Source organism: Emys orbicularis, chromosome 3 (genome assembly GCF_028017835.1).
Source record: "Emys orbicularis isolate rEmyOrb1 chromosome 3, rEmyOrb1.hap1, whole genome shotgun sequence".
NCBI classification, from domain to species: Eukaryota; Metazoa; Chordata; order Testudines; family Emydidae; genus Emys; species Emys orbicularis.
The window spans coordinates 134754631-134775990 of record NC_088685.1 but is presented as its reverse complement, the minus strand read 5'-3'; the positions used below and the strand labels follow the sequence as shown (position 1 = coordinate 134775990).

At 39.7% G+C, this 21360-nt stretch overlaps 1 protein-coding gene across 1 annotated transcript in view; it reads right to left on the bottom strand.

The window, feature by feature from the left end:
• DISC1 (DISC1 scaffold protein) overlaps positions 1-21360 on the bottom strand; it is a 314498-nt gene that overhangs the window by 23887 nt on the left and 269251 nt on the right. The window contains 1 exon segment of the mRNA XM_065401455.1: positions 16180-16322. Coding sequence (XP_065257527.1) covers positions 16180-16322 — 143 coding nt within the window.

Genomic DNA, 21360 nt, shown 5'->3' with positions numbered 1-21360 from the left:
TTGGAGCTCTAATTTATAATACTAACAATTACAACGTTTATACAGAGCCACTGATTCAGCCCTTCAAAATGTTTTGTCCAGGCTGCTTCAGCCTGCCAGTCCAGACCTATCCTTCAATAACCATATGGAAATGTGGGTTGACTCTGCCTCCAGGGACAGGGGCATGGCTGGATACAGGGCCAGCTACAGCACCAGCTTGCCAAGCAGGTGCTTGGGGCGGCCACTCTGGAGAGGGGCGGCACGTCCAGCTATTCGGCGGCAATTCGGCGGACGGTCCCTCACTCCCACTTGGAGTGAAGGACCTTCCGCCGAATTGCCACTGCAGATCGCGTCTTTTTTTTTTTGCCGCTTGGGGCAGCAAAAGCCCTGGAGCCGGCCCTGGCTGGATAGCTGCAAAGATAGCTGCATGGTCAGTTCTAAGAGGGAGGGAGTTTTCTGTTTACGATTCTCTCAGTGTTGGGTAGGCACAGAGTCAAATCAGGCAGAACAGCTCCAGCTGGTGTCTCACTACTAAAGCACCAGGTGCAGGATTTAGCCTATAAACAATTAATATAACATTGGGCAACTAACCTGCTCAGTATGTTAAAACAGCAGCCAAAGCAAAGCCCCAAAATATAAATAATTGGAAAAACTGGTTTAATGACTTAGTCCTTTTTTTTTTGTGGTAAGATAAAAAGAGCATTGCATGTTCCAGTGTATGTACTTCTTTTATAAGAGTTTCTAAACTTTAATCTGGAAACCACCCCAAACGGTCTGCAACAAGTACTTATTCGAAATGATATTTCTTGTTGTTGATTTGCATAATGAACAGTGTGTAACTAGGTGCTCTGTACCTCAGACTCATAGATAATTAGCTTAAAATGTGTTCCCCATCCAATGCAATTTTGAAATAAAATATTAATGAGAAAAATGTTTAAAGGGGCCTTAAATCCAGTCCCTTATTGGAACATAATTAGGGGCTTGAGATTATGGGCACCAGTGAAATGACTGATTGGCAATGTAGGCACAAAAGTACAAATTGGACTCAGCAATGATAATCGCACAGTTTTTATGATGTAGAGAACCCAGAGGCCTGAGGTATAACTAAATCCCCAAAATTCCAATAGGCAATGTGTCTACCCTTTGATGCTGTGTATCACTACCCACTGTGCTGTTTGGTGTTTGATTTTTTTTAAAAGGAACATTCACACACAAGTTAAGAAAGGCATCAACTTTCCAAAAATAATTTGAGTTTATTTCCCATCATACCGAATGCTAACCTTGTACATAAACACTGTACTACAAGGATGTCTACAGATCCTTTGTGCCACTGCGAAATTAAAATTTAGGCTCCTAAGTGAGATCTACTACAAAGAGTCAATTTCTGCTCTATCAGTAGATTAATTTAAAAACTATTCTAAAATAATAGTGTGCAGTTATTATGGATGCATTGATAGTAATTCCATTGGTAAGTCAAGTTTTGCACTTAAAGAAGGGAATCAACCTGTTTGTTACATATGAATAATACAGCCCATCCTCCCCAAAATTACAGCACTTTCTCTGAGTACAGAATGAATTTTCTGAGAATTTACAAATAAATCAGATAACTGGTTCCAGAATTACAATGAATTAATACAGAGTCCTGTAATAAATTTAGCACCCAGTCCAGACCTATGACATCATAAGGGGGGAAATGAAAAAAAAAGCAAATACTTCTTTAAAAATGAATTTAATTTAATCTGGGTCCACAAATTCTAAAATCCCTTACTCATAATCATGACTACTGCATGGTGTCTAGTGGGTAATAACAACACCCCTGTAATATAGTTTACCCTAAACTACTGAAATGTGCTCTCAAGCTTAACTCCATCTTAATGTAATAACAACATTAATCTGGGTGTATTATCTATATATGGGAGAGAGCTGCTTCTTCTGTTAAAATAAACAATTCCCTCCCTAGACAAGCAGTGTCATTGGATACCACATTAGTAGGTCATGAGAAATATACTCATATCTTGTGAAGACCTTGGTGTATAAGGCAATGTATTGATTTTTTGGGGGGAGGGGGAGGAGAGGTCATGCTGTAGATAGATAGTTTCAACTGTTGTTTAACATGGAGGACAGAGTGCTGAGAATTGTCTTATAATGGGGTGAGACAAGTCACCAATGCTCTCAATAAAAGTGAGTATTCTACATTTTCAAAAACAAATTCACAATCCTCTACTTCTAAAAAAGGAGGTAACAGCTAAAAAATAGAGAGGGAACAGTGATTTTCAGCATCTTTCATGCCTAGTATTGGCACTAGTAATACTTTTACCTGACACTTATATATATATAGAAAGAGAGAGAGAGAGAGAGAGAGAGGCAGGCAAAAACACTGCCAGTGACACAGAAACTATTCCAACCACTTCCTGGTAGGAGATCTGCTCTGTGTATACTGCACAACACTAGCTCAGAGAAGTAAATGGACTCTGCCTCAAGCTCAATGTACTAACATAAATCCTCCCGCTTGCTGGTTACACTAACGCTGCAAGCAAACCTAACTCTGATAGCACCTTAAGACTTGTTTGGTTATTTTTTGCACTGACCTCACTTTTAGGAATCTGAATGTTACTGCTAGGAGACATTAATATAGTAAGAGAGAGATGAAATTATGGTATGGATTTTTGTGCGTGCAGAGGGTGTAATTTTTGATGGGGTTTATTTTTGTTGCTCCTAAAGCAGACAGAAATAGGTACAAAATGCACGTGATTGTTGTAAGATATATTTCTGGCAGTGGTGGGAAAATTTCCTCAGCTTTCTAATGCAAAGTGGACTTACTCACCTCTCCTCCCCTTTTTAGCTGTGGGTATACAACATACGTTGCTGCACCTGCATTAGCGTATCAGCTTTAATAGGAGATCAGAATGTTTTTCAATTTATTTTCTGTGGTTCATATTTTCTTAAAAGCCATTTTAATCTCTACTTCCAACTGGCAGTCATTATACAGTACCACTTAGCTATAAATATATATTTGGTCAACTTCTCCAGAGCAGACACCATCCTCCCTCTCTGAATTCTAGTTCAGCAGTTTGCATATAGGAATTAGTGAAGTCAACACACTCTTTTTTGTCACTGTTGTTTTCACCACAAAGTTCCTCTTCACTCCAGTCTCAGAAGTGAGAGTCCCAGATACATCCCCAAAACTGGTCCTAACAGTAAGCAAGCTGTCTAGTCTTCAAATTAATCAAATTGTGCCCCTGATAAAACTTTCAGCACAAAAAGCCTTAGAACTATTGCTACAGCATACCCGGTGAGACATTTCTCGTCTGGGCTGAATTAGAACTGATATTTCTTTTATGCCCATTAAAAACTGTTTGAAGTAATTTAAAATACAAGATGGGGTTTCCGCTGTCAGACAGATATTTCACATTACAACTTTTTTTAGAACATTCAGGCTTCATTTTCAGAACAGCTGATTTCCCACCACTCCAAATGAAGTTAATCAGAGCTGTGGGTACTCAGCACCTCTGAAGAATCACACCCAGGTATGTCGAAAAGTACACGTACACACGAACACTTGATTATATGTTTAAACCAGGGGCGGGCAACCTTTTTGGCCTGAGGGCTGCATCGGGTTTCCAAAATTGTATGGAGGGCCGGTTAGTGGAGGCTGTGCCTCCCCAAACAGCCAGGCGTGGCCCGGCCCCAGCCCATCCAACCCCTCCTGCTTCTCACCCCAATGTCCCCCCTGGGACTCCTGCCCCATCCCCCTGTCCCCTGGCAGCCCCCAGAACCCCTGCTCCTGACTGCCCTCCGCCACCCCATCCAACCCCTCCTCTCATTCCTGACTGTCCCCATTCAACCCCCCTGTTCTCCACCCTCTGACTGCCCTGACCTCTATCCACGCCCCCGCCCCCTGACCACCACTCTGAACTCCCCTGCACTCTATCCAACCCTCCCTGCCCCCTTACTGTGCTGCCTGGAGCACCGGTGGCTGGCCGCCCAGCTGGAGCCAGCCACACCACCGCGCAGCACTGAGCACTGGGTCAGGCCCAGGCTCTGCAGCCCCGCCACCCAGAGCATTGCGCCGGCGGCGCAGTGAGCTGAGGCTGTGGGGGAGGGGGGACAGCAGGGGAGGAGCCAGGGGCTAGCCTCCCAGGGCAGAAGCTCAGGGGCCGGGGAGGAGGGTCCCGCGGGCCGTAGTTTGCCCACCTCTGACCTCAACCATATGTAGTGTAATCTCATACCATACTCAGACATTGAGTTATCTAGCCACACAGTGGTCAAACTACACAAGGAGAAAACATTTCTCCATGTTCCGCATCCCTTAATGTGGGAGTCACTGTAGAGAAGAGGGTGGCACTGACTACTGAGAACAGGTCCAAATTCTCTCTGTGCATAATGTACAACACTCAGGATAATATGTGCAGAGCAAGCATCAATGTGCAAAACTGCATGCATCTATTCAAGAAACCACCACAGCTGCACTATTCATTCTCAGGGTCTGAGAGTGACATGACTACAATCTACTGTACTTTAACAAAAAATACTGGACAGACGCAGCAGTGGTTCACCATCCATAATGGGCAGCAGAGAAAATGGTTTGTAAAGCTATCACCCCATTGAGTGACCACCCAGCTACGGCCACCACACAAGCTGTGCCCCAAAACTGACTACTGCCTGGCAGTTCTGTTCCAGAGATACCACATCATGGGAAGCTCTGGCTGACCCTCTGTGTGCCACCTTTGGGTTTGGTGATTTAGTTTGGATGCACAGACCAAGATGAATGGTGGGATGGTGTGGGACTGTACTTGTCTGTGTTTGTATATCACAGACAGAGTATGTCTTGTGTGACTATGGACACAAGAGATGATCACTGCTTGTGCATCTCATCCTCCAAACATTTCACTTTGTCAGAGCCCTCTGCATGTCTGAGTGACAGGGATTAGCATGTTCTGGCATATTGGTGAGAGGAGAGGGGCTATGTGAAACATAACCCAAGCAAACTCCAAAAGGTAAGTAGGAACACAGCAAACCATGGCTTATCATACATGCTTTAATTCTTGCCATCCCATCAACCTTTTGCCAAGAATGAAGCTGTCACGTGGGGGTGTTTGGGAGCAGCTTCAACACGACAACATGCATCAGAGCTTCTTCTTACGTGCAGTGACTCAAGTACTAAGGTTCACACTCAGGTTCTTTGCAATTACATGACAACTCACAACCACATCTCGCATTTCTTTAGCTCAATCTGCTCTATCCTCCCACTTCCTCTGCAGTGGTACGGAATGCTGGATGTTGTGGCACATGGGCATGTTAATTACTGCCAAAATCATGCTGCAACCCTGACCATTGTGTCCCCTCATGTTTCCTGTATTACAGTTGCTGAAGAACATTCTTGGAAGAGCATCCACACAGGTCTGTATCTTTCTGCTGTCCTCCAGTGTTCAGTCACACAAGACACCTTGCCATGTTCTGTGTGAGAGCAGGTTCCCGTCTCTTATCATCTGTATTCCCTCTGTCTGAAGGATACAGTATTTCTGGTCTGGGCAGGCTTTGAATATGCAAGTGTACTACTACACTGGCTTCATTTAATGTACCTGGGATAATTCCAGTTCCTGTGGGTATTGTCATCTACTGGTTTGCAAGTGATAATCTGCATTGGGCCAGAACTTTTCATAGAAATTGCTTTCTGATGTGCACATCCATTTGTGTAAGGAGTCAGCATAGCTGGATATGATTTGCAGGTGGCTCACAGTGTAAGTAATTCCTTTTTCTACCTCTGTCTAGTCACCATGATCCAGCAACTGTCCTGCAGCTTTCTGTATCACTGCTGTGCATTAGTCTGCTGGAGGTGTTTACATTCTGTATCTCAGGCCATATGCTGCCTGTACTATCTTGTAAAGACTCTGCTATCTTGGCAGCTGCCTGTGGCTGATGACTGGACACTGTCCATGTACCATTGTTGTCATTCTTTTCTGACAACAGGTGTTTTCGCTGTCTTGGTGCCTGCGGGATTATGTACTCCTTTTGTGTGTCAACACTGTTCAGAGGCATATGTGTGGCTTTGTCCTGATTCACAGCTGAGGCCAATGGCATGAGAGGCAGTTTTCATCATCTCAAACTCATTTTTTGCTCAGATAACCTTCACCCCCAAAAGCTTCTTCCTGCGCATGCTGCCATCATGCACAGCTGAACTTTCTCTGGCATATCTAGTCTCATGGGCATGATCTCAGTCTGCCTGTCCACAAAGACAGTAATTTGAGTTCGTCTCTTGAGGTAAAGTATCTTGCCTGGATTTTTCCAGCTTCTATGCAGCCTTTGGATTTACTGGTGGTAATACAGAGTAGTGGCTTGTCCAGATGGCTACCCCATATTGCAACCCAGTAACAGTTCATTTTTGAATTTGCATGGCTGGGCAGCAGGGGGTACATATACTCATATATACTACTATGGGATGTGAAATAAGGTTTACTTCCTGTGTAATTAATTTGCTTGCTGGAAGTGGTGCATATCAACTAAACTTTCTCAATATGTAAGCTTCAGCCCAAGGTATCACAGTGTGGAATTGGGCCATGGTGAATTTATACTACTCCCAAGGGTAATATAAATGTAACTACAGACTTATTATCTGACCACTCAGTTTATAGCCAAAAAGAGGTTGTCCTCCCATTTATTTTTGACAGGAAATGCATCTCAAATTACTTCATTATTTTAGACTTTGCTCAAAGATACAAACTGTAGGATCTGACATCTTTATTTACAAAATGATTGCAAAACAAGATACCAAAAAGATGACAAACATCCAGGATTTGTATCCAGATAACATTTATATTGAATATCGATACTCCAAACATTTATATACTTCTGAAAGGAAAAATAATGTGTTCAAAGGGATTCAAATAGAATAAAAAAGTATGGTACAGGTAGACGAGGAAATAAGCATTATGATTTTGCTCCATGTTAAAATATCATTATTGTCGTACACTAGAGTAAACTAATTATCACTAGCTGTCTATTTCTCTGATGCATTAATGCTATTTCTTACATCTGTGTTAAAATCACTGCCTTAGGGTCTGATCGTGCTTCTGCTGAAGTCACTAGCGGTTTTCCCATTATCTTCAATGGCAGAAAGATTGGTCCCTTCATTTTGGTTTTGGCCTTGCTTTCCTAAATATCTGCCCCCATTCTGCAATTTTCACCTAAAGGTGAAAAAGAGCTATCTGTTTTAAAGGAATCCCAAGGAAGTTAGTACAATTTCCCCCAATCCTCTTATGTTGTCTAGAAAGCACTTACCTCATACAAATGATCATCTGTACCAAATGAAATATCCTCCACAACCTGTTAGGGATAGGTCATAAGATAAACACAATACATTATGTATAAACATGAGGATTTTAATGTAATTGTGTAGCAGCAGTATAGCATAGTAAAAATTATGCTGCAAAACAATATAAGAGTTCAGCCTGTGTAAGTATAAAGAAAGAGGATAGAAGTCAACAAAGGAGAAACCTAAAAGCTATTTTCCATCGAGCTTATTATGGAATGACAGCCAGGCCATATTTAAGGCTACAGTTTCTGTTATAAATAAGCGTGATTTTTGCTCCTCCCCCTCAAATCTACAAACAAACGAATATCATCTTCAAAACCAGTAGATGGGGTTGAGGTGGAATCTTTTATCAAGTTTGTAAAGAACAGTATAAATTCAAAAAGTGTATGTGGAAAGCAAAACTTTTTCTAACCTTTTTTAGCCACTCTAACAAAAAGCTGAAAGAATGAGAGAGGTGAAATGTAGATTATTAGATTTATTTGGTCAATATACTGTACAAAGAACCAATGATTATCAGATTGAACTCTAATTTATAAATTAAGATTGTAGGCCCCAATCATCTACGTGACACTGCACGAGTACATCCTTGTGCCAGTGCAGCATCCCACTGGTGTCCCACGCAGGCACCATGGTCTGCACATACAGATTCTTTTACAGGCATGGAAGACTTCCCTGAACTGATCCATAAGGCTACTATCCTCTCCTTCTTCAAGGCACATTTCTACTACGATACAAGAAATTAGAAAATATTTAAATGGCTAGGCTGAGGGGTAGTTGGGGAAGTCATGAAACTGTAAAATTATATATTAGTATCACACACACACACTATTTGTAGCCCTCACTTGAATAGAGCTAAAGTTAGTGTTTTGACAAAGCAACACACAGTATCAGAGACCTGTATATAGGAAACAAATTATAAAACATAGAATATTCTTGGTGAACTTTTCAGAACTCCACCTCTGCAAAGAAGGGAACTCTGCAAAGACATTAACTGTCTTCAGTTTTTGTTTGTTGGTGTGTTGGTTAGTGCATTTGTTGGTTTTTACTATGTTTCATGTTCTTGGAAGGATTAAATTTGATGAGATACAGAGGTCTTCATTAAAAAGCTAGTGTTTACCCAGAGATACCACACAGTGGTATCTGGCACTCCTCAGAATTTCCTTATGGTTAGAATGGGCAGCGGTATCTTAGGCATCGCTGTGCAGTAAATGTGGGTAAATGCTGGCTGTGCAATGGTGACCTGAGCACTGTATACAAGCTTGTTGTTACAGAATCCCTTTGCAGGTTGGATTAAGGATATAGAAAACATACTCAAACACTGACCTTCACTGATTCTCAATGTTGACATTTAAGGTAGATAAATTTAAAGTCTCCAAATGATTTTTGAATCTCTACAAATACAATATTTAATTAAACTAATATGAAAGTACATTTTGTTTAGATTTCTAAAAGTGTTGCCCTTTACATCTGGCACATTTACATCCTGGATCAGAGGGTACTTTAATCTATGGTAATATGTTGCATCACACTGACAAAGGCTTTATTGCTGACTGCTATCACCAAATTCTGACAAACACTGTATCACATACAGTTTTGACTTAATTTTTAACGTTTGTCATTTAAAAAGTATACTGTTGTCATTTCTTTTTAGTGAGAGTCCATTTCAATATCACAGAGTATTAATATCTCAAACATAGTTATTCAAACAAAATGCTGTGTAATTATATAGCACCTTTTCAACAAGGATCTGAAAGCGTTTTACAAACCTTCTTTACAGATGGGAAAACTGAGGTACAGAGAGGAAAGGTGACTTGCTCAAGGTCAAGCAAATTAATAGCACAGCTGGAAGAGAACCTGGCAACCTGATCTCTACTCTAACAACACACACTCTGTTTCAAGCACTGAGATGGAATTATACATGTTATAAATGACTGGTGTGTTAGCTACCAAACATGTTGGCGTACCAAAGGTAATATTACTGCATTTTGGTTTTTTTTACCTTGAAACTTTAATCACCTGAATTCTCTTGAAATCTAGTAGGTGTTTCCTTCCTTCATAAGGTTAAAGAGGGAACACTGCACAGCATGCCAGAAGAAGAAGAAAAAAAGGACAGGTCAGGAAATGAAACGTGAAGGTTCATGGGTATACATGATCCTAGAGATACCAGGTGTTAGGGAGGTTTTAACACACACAAATCTACACAGGTATTAGTTGTCAGCAGTGCCTCTGATGTTACTTACAAGGAAAATATCAACAAACAAAAGTCAAAGCAAGGACACACAAGGAGAGATGCAATGTGCAGGTGTTAATATCTTGAGAAATGAAGTGTTATTGTATATAAGGCCGGGTAAAATCCTGGTATAATTCAGAAATTACCCAGAAACAAACTATGAAAAAAATTCCAACCTCCTCCACTTCTAAGTAACCAGAGTAAAAATACTTGGAGTCAATTTAGAGCTACAGAAAATTTTAAGGAACAAATCTAGGACCCACTGGGACCATGGCAGAATCACACCCAATTGCCATGATTCTAGTTTGGCTCCTTCGGACTAAAGGTGGCTCCATGTTGTTCTTACTTAATTCCAGCAAGTTAATTTTGGTTCCTGATAGAAGAACCATACCTGATGTTGCCAGAATCTGTCTTGGCTCTGTCTGGTGCAGGAATACTTTGGCTTGGTTCAGACTGATTACTGTTGTTTATAGATTTGTTCCAATAAGTTAAAGAAGACTGCTGTTCTGACTAGCTGTTGGTAGTTCCAGTGTGGTGCCGTTTATTCTCAGGTGTTTTTGGCTGTTCCAGGATAATTCTGGCTGGTCCCATCTGATTTAGTTCTGGCAAAAACCAGTAAAGGTGCTTCTACCAGCAGGATTGTCATGGGTTATAGATGTTTTCCCAGCTCTGCAGTTGGTTTTGCAGGGGAAGTTTGTTAGATATGGTTATTCTGTGATGCCACAGGTAGTTTATTGTCCCATTAAACACAGTATATTTAATTCTGAGTTCTACATAAGCAGGTTAAAAAGAAAATAGTATTTGTGAGGATCACTGAGTCTTCAGTGTAAGTACAACTATAAAATATATTCCAACTGTCTTAAGAAATACAGGGATAAGGCTGTCAAATAATAAACTTATGATCACACAGGAAAGTAAGATATCTAGAACTTTCAAAGCATGCAAAGCCTGAACGATCATGACTGAGCATGTGATATTCTGTGATCTACTGAGGATATATCTTATTTTAAAAATAATAATAAAATAAGCAAGTCTTTATTGTCAAGGAGCAAATCCAGTAGGATCTTGAATGACTGGCTGTTCCCCTTCTCCTGTTTCAAACCCCTTTTGCATAAGAATAGTCTTAAGTTTTTAATGAAACCTGTGAGCAAAAGTTAATCGTATGTGAGGAAATTGTATTTATAATACATCGCCATGAACCCAGGACCCAGTTTACAGTAATGTTTTCTCAGAGGTAACAAGATAAATGACTGGAAGTGAAAGTATATGAAGTAGTTATTGGTAAACTGACAAATGAACCACTAGAATCCAGCCTTCAACCCCTCACTCATAACATTTCAGTATAAAGTGAATCAATTGCCAGGCTGCCAGTGTGTGTGCATATGTATTATATCCTTTCTGTCATTGTTTTGAAGCTAACAGTTCTGCAAGCTCCAAAACAAATGATGCCTCTGTTCCTCTTTTTTTGGAAAGGAGTTAATATTCTTCAAAGGATACCACTCCTCTTTTGATACCTCACAAAACTGAGTTCAATCTTATCAAGATATGTACCTTAGAAGGACTCAATAAGGACTCAAAGAATACCATCAAATAATTTGGTAAATGCACGTTCTTCCTTAAGTGAGTATTTATAATCTCCATCCCTTGTCACATGATAAATTATCATGTGGTTGATTACTAATGATCATCATTAAGCTGTTCCCTAAGAGATACCTTAAAACCCTTTCAGTGGTCAAATGAAAGAGTAACTAAAAGGCATACAACCTATTTTGCCATAGACAGAGCTATTTTTAAACAACCACAAAAGTTCCACAGTTATGCATCATGACAGAAAGTTTAAATGCTGGAAAAGAGATGCCAGACCTCTCAAGTAAGTGCATTTACAGATCAGAGGACTTGCTTCCTTCCTTTACCCAGTTTCTCTTTCTCAAATTATTGCCATGGCTATAGAAAGGTGTAATGTGTTTATTAAATATTCTACCCCATAACTGGCTGTTAGGAGGTGTTTGTGAAAGATACACTCCATGCCTTCTCTCACTAGACATACACTGCCCAACATTCCTGTTCAGATGCTACTAGCCTGTTATGCTACTGTCTAAACCACAACACCAATGATGAAAATTTTTGTACAGATTTTATACTCCACAAAAATAAACAAAATCTTGAAAATGTAATAATGTCAAACTAAGGGCATAAGTATATATGTCTTATTTAGAGGCACCATATGGGGTCAGATCTTAAGACCTCCAAAACTGAATGAAAGGCATAGGGGAAACACAGGAATCTGGGAAGCTAAGGTAGTAGAACTGAAGCTGAAGCAGCTCTGGAATTGAATTTCCAATGCCATTGTAAGCAGTTTCATTTGTCTCAAATGCGTAAGTTGGCCTGATTTTTCTAAAATGAAATGAAGCACATAATCACTTGGTCAACGTAGGAAGCAGGCAGTATTGGGAAACTCAACAACTTTATCTGGGGAGCAACTGAGAAAATCGTGGTAAAATTTGTTTTCAGTCTTGTAGCTGTCTTGGTCCCAGGATATTACAGATTATTGTAATGAGCCAGAAGAAAAAAACAAACAAACGGTGAAAAGCACCTTCAAAAGATGAGTCTGGGAACTTAAGTTCATAAGTTCATAACTCTGCTAGACAACAAAAACTGTGGACTGAATAAAGTCATTGGATTTATAGCTCATTATAACAATCTGTAACCCACTAATCTTTCTTTGTCATACAACTGTAGTGGTGTAAACTATCCACTTCACCTTGAATAGTCACTTGCAACATGTGCACCTTGCAACTCCTTATCTGTTCCACCTTGTATTTAGCTGTGATATTCTGAGAACCTTTCCAAGAAGAGCTCTGTGTAAGCTTGAAAGCTTGTCTCTTTCACCAACAAAAGTTGGTCCAATAAAATAAATTACCTCATCCATTTTGTGTCTCTAATAACCTGGGACCAACACAACTACCACAACACGGCAAACAACACGGGAAGATATCAAATTTCACTGTCTGAAATGGAAATTCCACAACATGAAGAAAAAGGAAACCAAACTTAACAACGTCCTCTACTTCCTGAGCAAATTCAAGAGGACTCCCAGAGGACTAACCATCTATAACCCTCTGACCACTTAACTACACACAACTCTAAATATGCTAAAGAGCTCTGCAGAAGGACTTCAGAAAAACTGAGGAACCATCTCCAGTACCTCACATATTCCAGAAGGGACGCCCCTCAAATAAGAAATCATCACATGCTCCCATATGCTGAAAAGAAAAAAAACAGGAACCCTACCTGGAGATCATGCAAGAAAGCCAAAACAACTATAACCCCACCCCCACCCCATCCAACACAAAAACAAAAAATGGAAATAACTACAACAAATTCACAACCTACAGAACACCACTTCCAGGAGAAACCATGACACCAGGACCCACCAGATGGATACTAGGTGACACCCCAACGTCATCAACTTATCAAGGCTACCTCTTACCAGAGCTGAATTATCTACTTTCTCAGGGACTGAACTTCTGCCCCACCACAGAATTTGATACCATACTAACATGTGAAAACTAGAAGAATTATTTCACTGATTCTGCCTCAAAGAAGTCGTTCACAACAAAGACAATACAGGTCTGTCGCATCTTACGCGCATTTAACATGCGCGATTTCAACTTTACGCGGTCGGCCAAAAAAAAAAGAAAAATAACAATTTTAATATAGTACCTGTAGTGCGGGCGATTCCGCCCGCCATTGAACTCAATGTAATTTTGACTATATGCGGTTTTTGCTTTACGCGCTAACCGCGGAACGGAACCCCCGCGTAAGATGAGACAGACCTGTACTGCTCATAGTATTGTCCCCAGTGATGGTCATAAGAAAAAGGAATCATCTGACTGGACACCCCACAGTGGACGAAACCACACACTTGATTGCTTCAGGGAAAAATTTGACTGTGAAATCCCAAAACAACATATCCACTACAATCTCTCCATTGCGGAGAGGACAGCTATACAGTCTCTGAAATCCAACCACCGGATAGTGATCAAACCAGCAGATAAAGAGAGACCCATCGTAATCCTCAAATGTGATGATTATGTCAATGAGGCCAACCGACAACTCTCTGATGCCACCTACTATAATAAAGTAAGAAGACTCCACACCACAATTCATCCAGGAATGTAAGGATATCCTCAAATCCTTCCCAAAACAACTCCAAAAGAAACTATAGAACCTCATACCCCTTGAACCCACCCAAGGACCTTCTACATGCTTCCCAATATATACAAACAAGGGAACCCACACAAACCCATCATATTTGGCCATGGCATGCTTACTGAAGGAATATCGGGACTCAGAGAAACCATCCTCAAACCACTCACCACACAAAAGTCCAGTTTCCTGCAGAACACAACTGACTTTCTCCAGAAACTCTGCAACATTAACAGCCTCCCTCCAAACACCATCTTGCCACAATGGATGTCACCTCCCTATATACCAACATCCCTCACAATGAGGGAATTGCCTCCTACCTCAAATATCTACAGGACAATGGACAACACTCATATCCACACCGACCTCACCCAAATCATTCTCACCTGTAATAATTTTATGTTCAACAACAAACACTTTGCCCAGACCATGGGAACAGCCCTGGGTAGTAGGATGCCTCCCCAATATGCCAACCTGTTCATGGACCACCCCAAAGAATAATTTTTGGAAAAATGCATCATGAAACCAATGATAGTCCTGGGATACATCAATGATATTTTCATCCTCTGGAGAGACAATCTAAACTCCCCTGTAGATTTCCACCACAACTTCAACAACCACTACCCATCCATCAAACGCTCTCTCCCACACCAGCATCAACTTCCTGGACACCATGATCAGCTTCAATAATGGAACCATATAGGAAACTACATATGAGAAACCTACAGATCACCACACTTACCTTCACAGATCTAGTAACTACCCCAAACATCATGAAATCTGTTATCTACAGCCAGGCACTCAGATACCAAAGAATATGCTCTGAGAAAAAAGTCCAGGATATGCACCTTAATGCACTTTAAACTGCCTTCACCAAACAATGACACTCCACCAAAGAAATAGATTGCATGATTAAATGGGCCATCCAAATATCCTGAGAGAACTTGCTTCGATACAGGAAAGAAACCCCTCTGACTGCACACCCCTACTTGTCACCTACCACCCCACCCTGGAAACCATACAGGGTATTACAACCCATACTCAATGGGGACCACATCCTGAAAGAAATCTTTCCCCAAACCCCTCTTCTGGACTTCAAACAATCCTCCAATGTCACCAGTATCAGCAGAAATAAGCTCCCCCCAGAACAGGACATAACTCAAAGTGAATCTGCAAAGATAATGCCAGCAATTCTGTTGCTTGGGTAAAGCTGGACTCTTCTTCCAAAAGTACAACTGAGAATCTAGGGAGGTTTGGGGTTGATTGTGACTGATTCTTCTACAGTCAAGGCTAGTAGAGGCAAATTCCAATCTCAGTTGCAGCTTTACCCAAGCAACAGAATTGCTGGCATTATCTTTGCAGATTCACCAAGAATAGCAGATAAAATTAAAAACCACAGCTGGCCATTTAGGATGAAAATGCCCTCTGTGTTACAACTTGTCCAGCTATATAAAACGTTTTATTTTACAAAAGGTTGAAATTACCATTCACAGCCTGATTCAGAATAGAATTTTACTAGACCAGATGGGAATTTACAGTAGGGTAATGGCCTGCATTCTGCTAAATCTCAGTCAATACAAATGCACAATTCAATATCAATTTTCTACATGGTGCAGAGTTCAATGGCTGTTAACAGTAAGTGCTCTTAAGCACACGTTTAATTTTTGACAACAAAATTCTAAAGAAATAAAAACAATGCATGTCATAGGGTTTAAGTTTTTTGGGGTCACATTACATGGTGTTGTTGGATGGTATGACTCCTTAACAGCTTGCTTATCCTTGCAGTGCTGTTAAATGATTACTGGGTAGTTGTAAATATTTAAGACAGAAATTCCAAAGCAAACCACAAAACTTAAAAGAAATATGTCAAGCCCTTTAAGCCTCCTCATTTTTTCCTTTTTAATATTTGATGCAAACTGGAAGTCTGCCAGCATCTGAACTGGAAAGACTTAGACCATTCCACTGACATTAGGGGACTCTGCTTCTCCTCTCCCTAATGTAAATCAGGAATAAAAAGTGAATTGAGTCACACTAGCATGAAACTGATGTAAGTGAGAGGAGACAATTGATAATTTGTGTTAACTCCATAAAGAATCTTATGAGAATATTTTCTCCCAAAAATCGATATGTACATTACATATTCTTTCTTAATTTTAAAAAGATTGATGGTGAAAGGAAAAAGGATTGAGAGAGTTTTCATAAAGCTATTTTATTTTTGTTCTTATTTGAGGCCAAATCTAAAGTTAATTCTTAATCTGCTTTGCTGACCCTTAACCCTCCCTCTCAAAATGAAAAACAATGACATCATTCAACAATCTGCAGAAAACTCTAGATACCTCTTTGAGTTCACGGCATTTGGTTTGAGCAATGGGGCATGGAACAGCGCCCCGCTCTGTGCCTTTTGGAAAGTGGCTTTCTTTTCCTCTCTCTGTGTCCGAACAGTGATCATCAGCAGCATCCATCTCATCTGTTCGGCCCTCTTCTCCCTCTGAAACACAGCAACCAGCTTCTTTCAGCTGAAACCCTTGGATCAACAGCTGACAGGCCTCCAAGTCAGCTTCCCACACTCTTTCGAGCAGCTGGTTCCCACAGCTGAAATAAAAGCCAAAGGAAAATAAAAATTTGTTTCAGGGAGAATAATTCCTAACACATAACTTTTTTTTAAACCTAACCAAAAGGGCAGGTCAATGCTCTCATAAAGAGCTCAGCACTTTTTAAAATGGTAATGAGTTATTTCAAGCTGAGAAGCAGTAGAGGGATTTATCTACTGCAAAGTGGATGTCAAGAAAAATCTGTTAAGATGCTGTTACCTTCTGTGGTGTGTCCAGTAGGTAGATTAGACCCCATTCTAATTTTACTGAAGTCAATAGAAGTTTTGTCATTTACCTCAATGGGAGCAGGATCAGAGCCTTACTCACGAAGTGGGCATTCACCCACGAAAGCTTATGCTCCAATACATCTGTTAGACTTAAAAGTGCCACAGGACCCTCTGTTGCTTTTTACTTATTCCCAGTGGCTGCATATCTGTACTGTAAAAAAGTACTCACATAATCTTCCTCAGGTTGTTCTGAGAGAGAACGTTATCACTTCAACTAAAATATTATTTGCTGCATTAAATATGTTGGTCAAATTATACTTTTAAGAAAATAATGTATGTAACTTTTCAGATTCTTGCTAGAGTGAAACTTAGACAAAAATCTAAAGCATCAGTCAATCAAGATTTATTAATTAAATTAGGGCTGTTTTTACTCTCCCTCAGCCTTCTCCTATCTTTTTTGTCGATTTTCCCCAACCTCACTTTGTGGTATTGTACTGTTCCCTTTTTTCCAGCTGAAGGAGGAGTTGAAAGGAGGTTTCCGTTTAGAATTTCTTAATATTTTGCACATCTGTATCTTCTTTCAATCAAAGATCTTTAAGTGCTTTATGAATATTATCCTGAAAACCCTCCATGTACAGTTCTTCAGTTGACGTCAGTGAGAATTCCATGCATGCAAGGTTTTGCAGCATCAGGTATTTAAACTTCTCAGTACCATCATGACACACAGGCATATATTATCTTCATTTTACAAATGCTGAATCCGAAACACAGAGAGGTTAAATTACTCGCTGAAGTACAGTGAAGTGAGTCAGTGGCAGAGAAGGGAATAGAACCCCCAAGTCTTGACTCCCATTTCAGTGCTCTAATATCTAGATTTTATCTTAACATCTAATAACTGCAGCATTTTCTATCAATGTCCTTCAGATATATCAGTTATAAGTTAAAAAATTTAAACAAACCACAATATTTTATTCCAACTTTCTTGACTAAATCAGATATTCGATTACCACAGATATTTAAGATTTTTACTCTGAACACAGAATAAATTAATTGCAGAGCTAGTAATAAAATGCTTATTTGAGTGACAAATTGTTACTTTGAACAACAGTATTTTTTACTGCACAAATAAAACTTACCAACCCAAACTTGAAGCTGCAATATTTTCAGAATACAAGTGTGAATAATTTGGAGTCAGAAATGGAGCCACTGGATTAGTGCTTACAGTTTGTATGGATGCATATTTATTTAAGGTGGAATGTGACATGAGGTCTTCAAATTGCTGCCTGAATTCTAATGGGTTCTGAGCAATGCTAATTAGAAGGGGGGGGGGAATCTTCAACACATGCCACATGAGAATTCTATGTTCCCTCCAGTCAACCCTCCACCTCCAAGTAAAATAAAATAAAATAAAATAAACCCTACTATTTTCTGTACTAGATGGTGCTTGTCACTACAGTGTAATGGTTACGTACACCTCTACCTCGATACAATGCTGTCCTCCGGAGCCAAAAAGTCTTACCACGTTATAGGTGAAACCGCGTTATATCGAACTTGCTTTGATCCACCGGAGTGCGCAGCCCCGCCCCCCCAGAGCACTGCTTTACCACGTTATATCTGAATTCGTGTTATATCGGGTCGTGTTTATATCGGGTCGTGTTTATATCGGGGTAGAGGTGTAGTTAAAAACTTTCCCTGTAGGTATACCTCTGACAATTTTCTTGCCCCTTATAAAAAGTTTGTCAGCACCACTGTATAGTATTTTATGAGATATTCATTTTAGACAACTCAAGACTTGACTTGGAACTTCCAACAGGTAGCCCACTTCGATTGTTCAACTTAATAGAAGACTCCACTGATACAATTAGGATAGAAACAATGATATATGCAATAATTACTGCCAGAAAAACAAATGGTGTTTGAACTACCAAAAAGCAGCAGTGTCTTGGGTACATGTTATTCACCCTCTACCCAAGTCATTTGGTCATCATGAGTTGATCATGATTAAGATTTATACAGATTTCAGCATTCCATAAATACTGTACATGTCTAATAGCTTTGGGTGTATTTCAAGGACATTATTATTTTGCCACTATATTAGTAAAACTCTGGTACTTCCTGATGTATCCCTAAGTAGGTTATCAAATATGTATGTTAATAGACCCTATGTTGCTGAACTTTTCAACTGAAAGCAGTAAATGCACAGATGCTTTTGATGTTCTGAGTCTATTTAATTCTTGGGGCTATACTTCCATAATTTTTTATTTTAAAATTACTGAAAGTTTAGGGGCATTTTTAAACAAATATTTTGAAAATTGCAAACAGCAAACATAAAACCACATGCCAAATAAATAAAAAATTGTTTATGTGGTCCAATTTTTTGACTATTTCAGCATTTTAGATATATAATTAAATGTAATTAGTCCTAGTGAAGTGGCTGGGACTACTCCTCTTCTTAAATTAAGCACAGTATAACTCTGTAGGATTGGACCTACATTGTGGACAGGTCAAGATTAGGTCACACTTTATATTGAAGTTACATTTATAAATACATAATTGACTAATAGATGTTATATATGCACGTTACAGACATACCAGTATGTGTTAAGTACATCAATCAAAGGTATTACAAGAAACCTATTGATTTGTTGGACTCTATAACAGTCTATACGAATTGGTTAATCACTTACTGATCCTTTATAAGCTATTTATAGTGTACTCTTTATATAAAAAAGCATGACCCAAGATTATATATCTAAAGGGAGTTTTGTCCCCTGAGGATTCTTTCCATCTTCTATTAAGTTTACAGGCTATTTCTCCCCTCAGGCTTCGTGCAAGATTCCCAGTGATGTCAACAGGAGTTCTGCATGTAGCTCAGCAGCAGAATATTGCTCTAAAACTATTTAGAGTGTTCACTGGAAGTCCAGGAAAATAGATTTCCCGCTAAGAGCACTGCAGACACACACACGTCATCTTTGGCTCTTGCACACGTTAGCCTAAATGAAAACATGTGCCCATGTAAGTAAGAATAGCCAAAATATTTTTATAAAAAGTAACAGGAGCTAGACAAGGAGGCAGCATTTTTTGTAAATCTCAGTGCAGCTTATCTCAGAGATGTCTTCTGATGACTGAAACGTGAAGAAAAATGGCTCATGATCCACAGTGGCCAAAACATTGTTTGTGTAGAAGATACTGTTCTTTTAACTGACAGAATGAACCTCTGTGAGGAGCCATATCCTGAAAGCCAATAAAGTTAGACTGAAAATGAAACCAAGCATAATAAAATTCATATTCAATAAATACACATGCAAAAACTTTCCAGCAGTGGAAACATAAATTAAATAGAAACAAATAAATGTGTAACTTAGATAACTGATTCCTAACAGAAGATAGAGTTGCCAACTCTCCAGGATTGTCCTAGAGTCTCCAGGAATTAAAGATTAATCATTAATTAAATATTATGTCATGTGATGAAACCTCCAGGGACATGTCCAATCAAAATTGGCAACCCTATTGGGATCAGGACTAAAGTTTTGATTCAGGAAAGCACCTACGCACGTGCTTACTTTACACACATGAATAAGTCCCATTGACATCAAAGGGATGTAAGCATGTGTACATGGTCAAGTATTTTCCTGAATCAGGGCTTAAGTGCAGGCATCAAGGAAAAAAAAGCTTAGAATTAATGACATTCAGGAAGATGAAAGATGTTTACTATTGATTCATCCTACACACAGTGTATGCCTTGGAAAAGGTATTAAAGACAGTGGGCCAATAATTTCCCACAGTCTGCAAGCCCTATTCAGGATGCCTTATTTACCCTCTGCTCAAGAAAAACTTGAATTGACATTAAGAGGAGTTTTCCCTAGGTAAAAAATGCCTAAGGAGTGATGAAATGGGTCTGACAGAAATAACCAGGGAAAGTCATTACAAAGGATACAGGATACCATTTAACATCAGAAGGAAATATGGTCTAGTAAAAAGGGCACAGGACTGGGAATCAGGAGCTTTAGATTCTATTTCTAGCTCTACCACTGACCTACTGTGTGAGCTAAGGAAAGTCACTTCATCTCTCCATGCCTCTGTTTTCCCTCCCACTCTCTGTTTCATCTATTTAGATTCTGCTCTTTGGGGTAGAGATCTTTCTCTTACTGTATGTCCATACAGTGTCTATCTGTCTCTAGAAAGGTAACCACCCTAAGGGAGGCCAGGAAGAAGGAGGGAAAGAAAATCAAGAAAAGTAATGCTTAATCCACTCAAAAAACCCATGAAGACCATATTTTTAGAAACCCCGCCTTTTAATGTAGTTTACCATATTACCATTAATGTTATGTATTAATAGCTATGTTTATACTCAAATATTGCTTAATCCTTCAGAAATTTACCCTCACATCTGTTATCTCAAACATCTGTATCTAAATTTTTCCAGCTTGATTTGCTTTTGATTCTTTAACATTCACTCTGCCACTTTAGCCTCCTGCCCCCACTTGTATTTTTTTGATGCCTACAACTTTCCACTGCTCATCCAAACCCGCTCTGTAATGTTCCATCATGCGACTGGATCACGAGGCTGAGTCAGTCAAGGTCCCCACAACCCTATTTTCCCTGTCAGCTTTGGGTTTAGGAATAATCAGGTAGAGAAGATACAGCTGGCGCTCATCAAACCACAGGACTCAGCTGGCACACACAAAAGGAGAAAGAGGAAAAGAATAGACTGGGGGGAATGGAAAACTTGGACTCAGTTCAAGCAGGGGTATTGGTTTTCCCTATTTATGGAAGGGAACTTTGGGTTGGTTGGGTTTTGTTTGTTTGTTT